The sequence below is a fragment of the Panicum virgatum genome, chromosome 2N (assembly GCF_016808335.1).
Source record: "Panicum virgatum strain AP13 chromosome 2N, P.virgatum_v5, whole genome shotgun sequence".
NCBI lineage: Eukaryota > Viridiplantae > Streptophyta > Magnoliopsida > Poales > Poaceae > Panicum > Panicum virgatum.
The window spans coordinates 52,920,426-52,932,507 of record NC_053146.1 but is presented as its reverse complement, the minus strand read 5'-3'; the positions used below and the strand labels follow the sequence as shown (position 1 = coordinate 52,932,507).

The 12,082-nt window shown below is 44.5% G+C and overlaps 1 protein-coding gene across 1 annotated transcript; it reads right to left on the bottom strand.

Annotated features, from left to right (window-relative positions):
• Positions 1 to 5,380: 5,380 nt before the first annotated feature.
• On the bottom strand, positions 5,381 to 10,932 carry LOC120661210 (DNA repair RAD52-like protein 2, chloroplastic). Its single transcript, XM_039939952.1, has 4 exons — positions 10,362 to 10,932; positions 6,853 to 6,890; positions 6,234 to 6,325; positions 5,381 to 6,008 (listed from the first exon to the last, which is right to left on the bottom strand). The coding sequence occupies exons 1-4, from the start codon at positions 10,667 to 10,669 to the stop codon at positions 5,844 to 5,846; spliced, it is 603 nt and encodes a 200-aa protein (XP_039795886.1). The 5' UTR covers positions 10,670 to 10,932; the 3' UTR covers positions 5,381 to 5,843.
• Positions 10,933 to 12,082: the final 1,150 nt, after the last annotated feature.

Genomic DNA, 12,082 nt, shown 5'->3' with positions numbered 1-12,082 from the left:
AGTTACTCGATACATGAAGCTCATTATTAATTTCATATGTTTCGATGTGCAGAGATCTTGGGCGCATGCCCAGGTTAGGCGTGCATATCCTGAGTTCGTGTCGGAGCTGGATAAGCTGACGCCAGAGGACGTTATCTGGGAGCCATACACCCCAGAGGCAGTGGCGAGATGTGCACCTTTAGGCCTGTCTCCACACTACTCTGCGAATGCGGGCATGTGGCTTACTACAGCCGTCCTTGTTTACGACATCGCGGTTGAGGCGCATTGTCCGCACAGGGTCATGAGACAGTTTGGACAGCGACAGGAGTTTCCGGTGGCCACGGCTTTGGACCGAGTCGAACGGCACAACCACAGGTAATTATGAATGCACTTGTATTATTCAATCATATCGAATCTAACGATTTTTTGTCTACCACGTTTGTAGGTTGTCGAGGAGTGGCATGCCGTGCTCAGCCGTTTGGCTCACCACGATGCAGCCGTGGTTGGAGCAATGGGACGATGCAGATGAGAACGTGGTCGAGCCGACAGGACCACACACAGACAGCTCTTTTAGGGCTTGCCTCACCTGGTACTTGCCTCGGACTCAGGCTCATTTGGTCTTTCCTGACACGAACCCGCAGCCACACCAGGCGAGTCTTCGAGATGGCTACGCCAAGCACCACGTGGAAGCACTAGCTGGCGCGGTGAGTCTCTTCATAGTGTTTGCGAATGGATTCAAATTCATAATATTAATCAGTATGCAAGTAAATTTTCCATTACTAAAATGAATGCAGTTTCGACTTTTCAAGATGATGGAGGCGGACTGCTCTGCTTACCTCACGAGGGTGGATCACGGTTCCCCTATGACCCAGGTTGAGCAGAGAGAGGCATGGTCCAGGCACCGTGACCACTTGCGTACAGTACTGCACGATTTTGGTAGCCGTGTGGACTATGAAGAGAGCCAAGGATCGTCCCAGGCCTCGACGTCGTTCCCGTGTCCGGCGACGATGCACGAGCCGACCTCTCAGCCAGATCAGGGACGCCAGTGGAACACTACTGCAGGTAACATGGATACTAAATTTAAATAATATCAGTTTTTGCTATACTTTTACTAATCGACACAAACAGGATTCGGTCCCTCTTCTTCCTTCGGCCATACTGGCCAATGGGGCCAACAAGGATCTCACTTCGACCCACAGCAGGGGATGTGAATGTTTGGAGGGACAGCGCCAGTTGGGGGACCGTACCCAGGGATGGGACCGCCGCCATCGACACCAGCCTACCTAGGTTAGCTTATGATTCATATGTCATTTTCTACATGTTACTATGAACTACAATAGTGTACGCTGACGTGCAAGTTTTTTATGCGTAGGATTCTATCCAGATGCGGGCGTCGGACCTTCTTCCTCAGCACAACCTGGTATATAACACTCTCAATTTTTTTTCACAAAGTTAAGACGCAACATATGTTGTATCACATTTACATATTACGTAGGGTTCGTCTCAGACACGTTAGTTCCAGATAGCGGTGGCTTCAACTTAGAAGATCTCGACAACTTCACTTCCCTCTCACCCGTGGAGCAAGGTGACCCCGATGTCTTGGGCTCTTCACAGCTAGGAGGAGCACCACTTGGTTACTCTCAGCAGCAGACACCGCAGCCTTCTTTGCGTCCTCAGCGACAAATGATTTCTCCGGATCGTCACACCTACTCGCAGGGCCATGTCCATGCCCAGCAGAGGGCGAAGAGGGTCCGAAACCGTCGGGGTGGCTAGATATGACTTATGTTTGTATCTCGTATGTTTTTTTGTAATGACATAGTGGCCGAACGTTTATGTCTTATGGTACCAACGATGTTGTCTTCTCGTTGTTATTAACTACTTTTCATGCATACGCCTCTGTTCTCTCACGCATTTTCCATTACGTACGAATTATAGACATTGAAACCGTAAACTAACATTTATTTATACACAACAAATGCAAACTTCCATGTTCAGTACAACACATATCATAGATCATGTCATGAAATCATCTACATCGTCATCTGAGTTCTCATAGGGTGGTGCTGCATGAGAGTTTGAAGACTTGGACGAATCTCCGGTTCTCTGATCCTATCTTGGAGGCCAAGATTTGGGGGGCATAAAATCATCATCGTCGTCATCCCAGTTAACACAAGATGGTGCTGAAGGTGGTGCGTTACGACTGGACGAACCTCTGGTTCCTTGATCCGCTCTTGCAGGCCAAGGTTTGGGGGGCATGAAATCATCATCGTTGTCCCAGGTAACACAAGATGATGCTGCAGGTGGTCGAGTACGACTGGACGAACCTCCGGTTCGCTGATCAGGTCTTGGAGGCCATGGTTTGGGTGGCATGAAGTCGTCGTCGAGGTTAACAGAAGTTCGTGATGCAGGTGGTGCAGTATGACTTGATGAACTTCCGGATCTCTGTTCATGCAGTATGACTTGATGAACTTCCGGATCTCTGTTCATGCGGACGCAAAGTTGTATTACCCGACAATCTTCGGCACCTCCTTCGTCTAGTTTGAGACATAGGGCCACCGAAGATTAATACCAATTTACGGAAATTGGGTATTAATTTGTAAATCAACTCCGTGTCCTCAGGAAAATCCTTGCATATAAATACAGAATAATATTATAGTTTCAAAAAATATGAATTAAAAATACATTTAATATTAGATCTGAATGAAAGTTACCTTAATGTGTATCTCATACACCTCTGGCCGCATCCATATCTTAGCAGTACTTTCTAAGAATTCAATAACATTAGGATGATTCGCAAGTTCACATATACGCATGTATACCTTACGGCGTTCTAGCAGGTGTCCCTTTAGATCTTGCGTTGTAATACCATGAAACAGTGTGCAAACTTGAAACCCTAATACTTTGGCCATAACCATCTCTATCGTACCATCCACAAGTGGATCCAACTTCTTTCTAAGCACAAGATCTTTCACGATATCAAGTATTATAGTAGATTTCTCTTCGGTCCATAAAAAACCTCCAAAATTGGAGGCAGCCATGGCGAAATGCTGAAATAACAATAGCTACTATTATTCTAAGATTATGATCCAATTTTTCAATATATAAAAATTACTTCTACTCTGATTCATAAGATAATCACAATGAAAGGTCAAACGTTAATACCTGCAGATCACAGATGCGCACTTCGACAGGGCTTCGCCGCTTTCCTTCTTCTCACCCCTCTCTTCTTTTTTCTATTTTTTCTAGAATTTTAGAGAATAGAATGAGGGGTGAGAGGGGAGGGGGGGTTTAAATAGGGCAGCCCTGCCCTGTGGCCTGTTGGGGGGGGGTGGGCGACCGGCCCCCCTGCACCACGTCCCCCGCCAGGGACCTGTTCGAAGAAAAAAATTATAGAAAGGTCCATGTCGCCCGTTGCCTGGGCGACAGGGGGCCTGTCGCCCCCCCCCCCCCCCCCCCCCCCCCCATGGGCGACAGGTGTCCATTTTTGCAATTTCTTGAAACCGCCATATATTTTTGAAATTTTGTATTTTTTTAAATATAAAAATAAAAAAGGCCTGGACTTCCCGGTTCGGTGCATCGTACGGTCCAGAGTGTTCCAGACCTAAATGGGCCCAAATCCATCAAACTTTTTTTATTTCTTCAAAAAAACCATCAAATTTTTTTCTGTTTTCTCCATAAAAATACTTCTTTTTTATCAAAAAAATTTCCTCTTTAAACATGGAGGTATAAGTTTTTATATGAATTGGCCTTCAAGTCAGAATTTTAAACTTTAATGAATAATATTTAAATTTATACAAATTAACAAACACAAGGTTGGTGTTACTCGATTCATTATGAATAGTACTTTTACATTATATAACTTGCGCATTTGAAATATATCATATGTATTGCAGGTCAAAGTGCCATATAGGAGAGTGCTAAATTGGTTAGCATGAGCTCTAGTGGTACATTTATGATTATCGATAGCACAACCGTTTGCTTTTTCAGTTATGTTATTTGTATGTTTTTTATTTACTTCTAGGTAGCTGACTTAATGGCTCCAAGGGCGTAATTGGGTGATGCCAATTTCTGCCAAGTCAAAATTAGAGTGTGCAAATAAAATTTGGCTACCAACTGATTAATATCTAAAAATTGGCACTTCACTTCAATATTTATGACCAAAACAATGGCAAGTTACTAGAAATTTCTTAAACCTTACAAAAGAAAAAAAAATAGCACTAAACCAAATGAATACCTAACTTTCCTGTCAACACTTTAGTATGCCATGATTTCGGTAAGCCAATATGTTGGCTTGCCATGATTTTGACTTGACATAAATAGGCATTCAACCAATTAGGTCGGAAGTAGGGGTGGTAAAGGGCCCTACATTTTGAACTAGAAAATCTAAGGATCGGGCCCTAAAAGGACCGGGCTCTAAACATATGTATTTTTGAACTAAAAATTTTAAGGGCTTTATTGGGCTGTGAAGAGGCCATTAGGGCCATGGCCCATTACCACCCCTAGTCGGAAGTGCTCATTCCAACCACCACTCTAGCCCAGCCAGCGATTTTCAGTTCAAACGAATGGACTGTATGTTGGCTTGTCATGATTTTGGCTCGACACAAAATGGCAATCAACCAATCAGGTCGGAAGTGCATGTACCTGTTGCTTATGTACAATTGGGCCGCACGTGTCATCGGGTGTTAGGTTTTGCTATCTACTCTCTCCGTTTCAAATTATAATTCATTTAACTTTTGTTACCTCAAGTTTGACCACTCATATTATTAAAAATTTGTGCAAATATAGTCAGATTTAAGTCATTCTTGGAGAATTTGTATTAATAAAGTAGGCCAAAACAAAAGAATTGATATTTTATATAATTTTTTTAAATAAGACGGGTGGTCAAACTTATGGTCAAAAAGTCAAACAAATTTGGAACGGAGGGAGTATTTAGCATCGTATATTGACAGTTAGATTTTGATATCTTCAGACTCCAATTAATTTCAGCGTGAATAGGAATTGCAGATGTGCGAGTGTCTATTAAGAGCATTGGCAGTGGTAAATTTCATTTCACAAGTACCAAAAGTGTCACCTCATCTAAAAAGATTTAAGTTGGTGAATGAAACAAAATCTCCAATGTGAGAAAATATCTTCCTTTTTACGAATTTAAAGGAATTTTTTAATGCTCTTCTGAAACTAAAGAATGATCTTAGTGCTCTTTCTTGCTCTCACGTAACTTTTGTTGCCTAAACTCTCAAGAAAACTTATTTATTTCTCTTTTTCATTGAAAAAATAAAAATGAAAAGAAGGTTAAGTACAACAATGTGCCTCCCAAGAGGACTAAACCATATTGAAATAACCCAAAAATGCTCGCATAGGCAGTACATGGCAACAAAGAGCTCCTGCCCTTGTCCAACAAAAATGAGTTTGCGGACATGTCCAAACGTTCATAATTCATTTGTACTGTATCTAATAAATACAAGCAGATATCTGAATTACAAAACTACGTATTTGCTCAAATAATATGACGTCTCATGTACTTAACCTACGCTGCATGAGATGGAGCAGTACAACAATCAAGTAACAGCAGAATTTCCATAATGGTTTCCTATCTGGACAGGTTCTTGCAGGATGCCATCGACTCTCTTAACAACAAAGGCAGGAACAGAAACAAGTTACAGGCTTTCTTCACATCTACATTCACATTCAGGTGGAAGCACGCCTAGTACCACAAGTATCTACATTCACATTCAAGTGGAAGCACGCCTATTCGCTTGTGGTACGAATACGATACTACACAAAGAACAAAAATTTCTCTGGATATGAAGTTCTCCAGGGGCTTATCCTAAGCATTTGGCGGAGCAGCTCCGGTAGCGTAATGAGCCTCAGTGGAAGTGATCCTCGTGATGCATATCATCCTGGTGATACAGGTACAGTCCAAAACCGAACCGTGCGCAGGCTTTGCAGAATGCTTCTTCCTCAGCGGCTGCAACAGCATCTTCCCTGCGGCCCTCATGGACCTGTGCTGTGCCTGTGGCATCTCTGTATGCCTACACCCCCAGAGATATAACTATGAGTGCACTAGCTGATAAAGATGGTTGTTCTACGTATCCTAGTTAGCCTTAAAAGAAACAAAGGGTGATGCAGTTGGTATGAACTGTATAGTTCCAAGAAAAAGCCACTTTTAGTTTTCAACAGTATGACAACACCACAATGAAGGATGATTTGTGCAGAACAAACAAGTACTTCCATAGAGAAAAGGTGAGAAAGGATACCTCTCCATCAGTTCCTTTCAGTATCACTCGATAGACCACGGTTACAGTTCCATTCTCAGAATAAATAACATCACGAACTTCTCCACACCAACCTGAAGATATGAATCATCAGTGATTTCTCCGAACCCAGAGCGGTGCTTTATGTAAGAAACTACCACCTAGTTAAATAAATGTACAATTATTTCAGATCGCAGATATTTTTTTTTATTTGACTACCTCCTGTTATAACAGCTCAGATTTCCAACAGAAACATGTATAAAACATCTTAGCACCTTCCTTTTAGAGTAGTTCTGAGAAACAATGACTTAGTAGGTAAAGCATTTCATGTCTGCAATGTCAGCGAAGTGAAGCAAGCTGTCTTCAAGTTGTCTGAAACAGGTGTGGCATGGTATAAACCGGTTGTTTGTGCCTTCGATAGTTGAAAACGAAATTTTTTAGCATACTAACAAGAACATGCATCCAAAATGCAGGCTTGAAGAAGAAAAGTAACCCTATGGGAGCACCAGAAAACTACTGTTAAGCCAGCATCCAGCAGGGGACATTGTTTTTTTTTCTCCTAAAAAAACTGTTCACTGAAAAACAAAGCATAAAACAGTTTCAGATCCTCAAGAAAACTCACCTGGTGCATAAAAGCTAAGCATTCTGTTGGCATGATACCTACACAACAAAAGGCAAATAATATCAGTATCATTGAGTTCAGCATGTTTTTGCCTACCAGTTCATAGCAAATATTAGTGGCATATAAGGGATTTAGGGTTATGTGAGGAATTTTTCCCAAATATTACTTAAAGAGATAGAAATCACATATATTTCTCTGTCAGACCCTTAAAATAAGTAAAAAGCTCCTTGCATGTAAACAGAGAAGTCTTGCTTATGTTAATATTTAGTACAAGTAGTGTCAGGTGTTAATTTATTTTTGAATAGTACATTGTCATCTTAACCAATGATGTACTATGCCTAAAGCCTTGCTTATCAAGAGAATAGAGGCAGTGTTGATAATCAACGTAATTTTGTTCATCCAGAAAATGCACACTCATGATAGAAGAAACACTACGATGTAATCCTGTGCATGGCCAGCATAGAGAATGGGGATCTAGTCTACATAGTACCAACACTTTATCCCTGCATTATGAAAATGAAACAAAGTAAAATCATATTTCATTTTATTTTATTGGCTCAATAGATCGATGGCTAGACATAATTGATCAAGACCAAGATGGATAGGCAGAACTGCAAGGCACATACCAACACTATTGACACTCTACCCACTTCAACCACAAATTACTTTTGCACCAACAAAGGTAGTTTACATCAAACTGAATTTCTGTTTTTGGCAGAATTATTAGACATATATCGTTATATGGCACCATATTAAAAATTTCTTTAATCAAAGTGAGAGAAAAAATAATTTGATAAGTTTAAGATAGCAAGTCAACTCTAAAACATGCCACAAAATCAGTTAACTTATCATTATGCATAAAATTTGATACCATGAAGACATGTTTTTTAAGACTACACCAAAAAGTTTATTGATGTGACCTCAGAAACACGGATACGCCAGGGTAGGCGCGTATCCCGTGTCGGAGACGTATCCGATACGGATACGCACTGGATACGCGCCGGATACGTATCCATGACGTGTCCGCGTATCCCAATTTAAATGGGCCGGAAACTAAGGAAGGGATACGTATCCTTGCCATCGATACGGCCCGGCCCAACCTTCTGCGTTGCCCTACTCCCGACCCCTCCCTCCCACGCGCAGTACGCCTCACGCAGACGCAGCCGCCGCCGCCTTGCGACTGGGCGAGACTTCCCCACGCAGCGCCCGTGTCCACCGCCCACCGCCGCCGACGACCAGCCTCCGCCCTCGCCGGCGACGAGCCCCCGCGACTGCGACCGCGCGCTCGACCGGCTGCAACGCCAACGATCCCCTGCGACGGCAAGTCCATGACGAGCCCCCGCGACTGCTCGCCGGCGACCCCGCTCGCCCGTTCGCCGGCGACGAGCCTCCACGCCTCCGCCTCTGCTTGCCTGTCGCCAACGACACGGATCCAGGCCCCTGCGATGCGGCGAACTCCCGTGAGTTAATCCCCTTCCCCCTTCTCGATCTCCTCTTGTTCTTCGGTTCGTGGCTGCTTGTTGCTTGATTTCTTTGCTCCCCACTTCGTCTTCCTATCCTCATTCTCGATCTATTCTATTTCTGCAGTGCAAACGTGCAGTTAGTGATTTCCTGTTGCTTGATTGCTTGTATGCAGTAGATGGCGTCTCCAAATATGAGTAGTGTAGGTAGTGGCAGTGCAAGTGCTGGTGCTAGCATAGGATCTGAAGCCACACACACAACAGACATCAAGGCTCCACTTTGGGATCATGTCACCATTCTGGAGAAGCCTAAAACTGGTGGAGGAAATGCTTTATGGCGCTGCAAGTACTGTCCAATGCAAAAACTGAGTAGTTACACTAGAGTTGAAGCTCATTTGCTTCAGAAGGGAAGACAGGGAATAGGTAAATGTCCTAATGTTACATATGAAATGCTTAGTGACATGAGGAAGGAAATTGAAAGGTGCAAGGATCTGGTGGAAAGATCCAAGACAAAAACTGTTTCTTTGCCTACTGCTCCTTCCTCAAGCAATACTGCTGACACCAACAAGAGGAACAAGAGGGGGCCTGTTTCCTCAAGCACTTGTTTTGGCTGGTAATTGCTATTGCAAGTTAATTTACTACTTTCACAAATTTAATATGTGCCATTATTTATTTATTTAAAAAATAGTGAAACATATCCGCGTATCGGGTTTTTTAGAAAATTGCCGTATCCGCGTATCCGTATCCTTCCGATACCGATGGTATCCGTGCTACTTAGAATGAATGTGACAACACATGACATAGTACATGCCAAAATGGAACCATATAGCTCGATCCATTTTACACATTCCAAGGTCATAACTACCTCCCTTTTAAAATAACAGAACAGGCGCCCCAGCTTGTTCGAAATTCAGAACACAATCAACATCTGATTTCGAACAGTATTGATAATGATTCTGTACATGTTTTCTGGAGAAAAAACTTATCGGAAGAACAAGTTACTCTTACTCAAGTAACATCTGATAAACAATTCGAATGGATATTGAACGTATCAACAAAACAGCAGAAATCAACACCATCAACATGATCAAATGTGCCCTTAGAAGGAAGTAGCAAGAAAGAACACCCCTCGTAACTGATGAGGAGGCTAACCGATCGAATTAATGCCACAGTTGGAAACCCGTGACATTGCACCGTGTCCCTTCAATACAAAGCTGTTCCATCACATCAATCGTGTTGGGTCAGCGGCATTTTAGCGAGGTCCGATCACATCAATTCCAGCCTACTCCCTCTGTCTCTTTTTAAAAGTGTCGCCGTTAGTAAGCGTGCTACAAATTTCAGTCGATTTGTAGAAAAAACATGCAATATTTGTATCTCCAAATAAATTTGTTAAAAAACTAGATTAAAAGATCTATCTAATAATATTAATTATGTATCATAAATATTAATATTTTTATATAAAATTAATTAAAGTTATTTTTCAAGAAGCGAAAGCAACAGTTATTTAGAGACGGAGGGAGTACAGGCTAAACAGCTACAAATTTGCAGAGATGCTTTGCGTATTGAGCGCTTGTTTAGTTGTAAAATTCAAAATTCCAAATCTATCACATCGAAAGAGAATATTACATGCATGAATTATTAAATCTAGATAAAATAAAAAACGAATTATATAGTTTGCTTGTAAATTACGAGACGAATCTAATGAGTCTAATTAGACTATGATTAGACACTAAATTGCTACAGTATATATGCTCTAATGATAGATTAATTAGACTCATTAGATTCGTCTCGTAGTTTACAGACAAATTTTATAATTAGTTTTGTAATTAGTTTATGTTTAATACTTCAAATGTGTAAAGATTCCATTTCAAAAAATTTACGGGCACAACTAAACGAGCCCTGAATTGTTAAAATCCTCCCAGAGAGCAACGGATCGCGCATTCTTATTTCTTTCTCCTCTAAAACGAGCAGCGAAATCAAAGCGAACAATCAACAGACGGGGCACGGGGCCGCCCCGCGGAGGAGCACAGCATCCCACTAGCAACTCACCAGTGGACGGCGTTGGTCTCGGGGTCGATGATCTTGTCGGGGACGCGCTTGTTGAGGTCCCGCAGGATCTCCACGAGCGGGCGCGTCATCCCGGTGGCCTTGTCGAGCGGCACCACGTAGTTCGTGGTGGGCACCCCCTTCCCCTGCCCGCCCTCCATCTTCGCCACCACGGACGCGCCCCGCCACCGCCCCTGCCTCGGCCGGGGCCGCGCGGCGCGCCCTGCCGCCACCATCGCCGTACACCCGCCCCGCGGGGAGACGGCGGCCGCCGCCGCGAACGGGAGCGCGGTCGCCGCCGCGGCCTCCATGCGCTCGGTTTCGGTTTGACCTGGGAATGCGTTCGGCGCACAGCGTTGGGAGGGAGCGGGGGACGGGGTCACGGGGGTGTTCGGTTTTCGGGGTGGTGGGTGTGCGGGGACGGGGAGGACGGAGCCGTAGAAATGGGCCCCGGCCGGGAAGAGCGGGGAGGGGAGGGGAGGGGCAACCCAGCGGCCGCGCGAGGCCAGCCGCCTACCTCCGTACCTTTCCGTTCGGCTCGCCGCGCGGCGCGTGAGCTCGCCGCGCGCGACCCGAGTTTTGGGGGGGGGGGGGGGGGCTCTCGCGGTGGGGAACGGACGGGGGGTGGGGTGGGTGCCGCGCGTGGGCGCGAGGCTGTTGCCGTTGCGGTGTGAAGCGGCGCGGCGCGAGGATTTTGCCCGGGGCTGGTGAGAGGGGCCGCGAGAATTTGGGTGGGGAAGGGCGGAACCGCGGAAGGCAGCGGTGGATTTTGGCGGAGCTCGCCCGTGTCTGTCTGTCTGTCTGATCTACGGCGGTCACGGTGGCCGGGCGGTCATGGTCCACGAGCTGCCGCCGAGGAAGGTGGCGCGCGCGGATAGGAACCGGGAAGGGGAGCGATAAAGCCATGCTCATTTTTTTTTAGGATCATCTGATCTGCCCACTTGTTGATGATGACCGTGTTTGGATACAAGAGATAGAGCTATTTGAGGTAGAGCTAATTAGTTCAAGCAAATAGCCATCTAATAAAATAGCTCTTGATATGTTTGGATTCAAGGGCTATTTAGACTTTGAAACACTTTTTCTCGATTATTGGAATCCTATTACCTCTCTTGATATGGTGAACTCCACCTGAAATAGCCCAAATAATCACCATTTAGGTGGGATAGTTTTTTGAGATAGACTATTTGCAAATAGCCAAAAACTAATCCTCATATTTGGAGATTTTAGATTATTTTAGAATAAAAATAGCCCTAGTCTTTGAATCCAAACACGCCCAATGATTGGTTGTACGTTTGTGGGTTAGTAAAGTTGACCGGATAACCGCCTTTGCTTGGGAAGCTGTTATAAGATCTACTAAGAGCACCTCCAAGAGTGTCTAAAATAACTTCCAAAATTTAGTTTAGCCACCAAACACAAAAAAAATCTTTCTGCAACAACTACCCAATAAACGTCCTAGAATATGCACGCTCAAAACCAATGCCAAATCGTGCCAAATTCCCGCCGGTCCTTCGCAACTCCCAATCACGGAGATTGATGAAGAAGCGCCGACCCGTCCATGCAGGCCACCTCTTTTGCATTGGAGTGGGTTAACGCGCGACGGGTCGCACGCTAGGTGAGTGCACGACCCACCGCCGTGCCCTTCTCCAGCTCCGCCGGGCACTGCACGCTGCCCGGCTTCGTTGCTCGGATGTGCTGCTGGCGTCACCGAGGCGATATCTGCAAGG

What these genes read in the sequence shown, in the direction of transcription:
- LOC120661210 (XM_039939952.1), bottom strand. Translation starts at nt 10,669, where the DNA reads ATGGAGGCCGCGGCGGCGACCGCGCTCCCGTTCGCGGCGGCGGCCGCC. An exon ending in GAGACCAACGCCGTCCACTG is followed by an intron (nt 6,891 to 10,361) that starts GTGAGTTGCTAG and finishes TTTGTTGTGTAG; the next exon opens with GTATCATGCCAACAGAATGC. An exon ending in GCTTAGCTTTTATGCACCAG is followed by an intron (nt 6,326 to 6,852) that starts GTGAGTTTTCTT and finishes TCATATCTTCAG; the next exon opens with GTTGGTGTGGAGAAGTTCGT.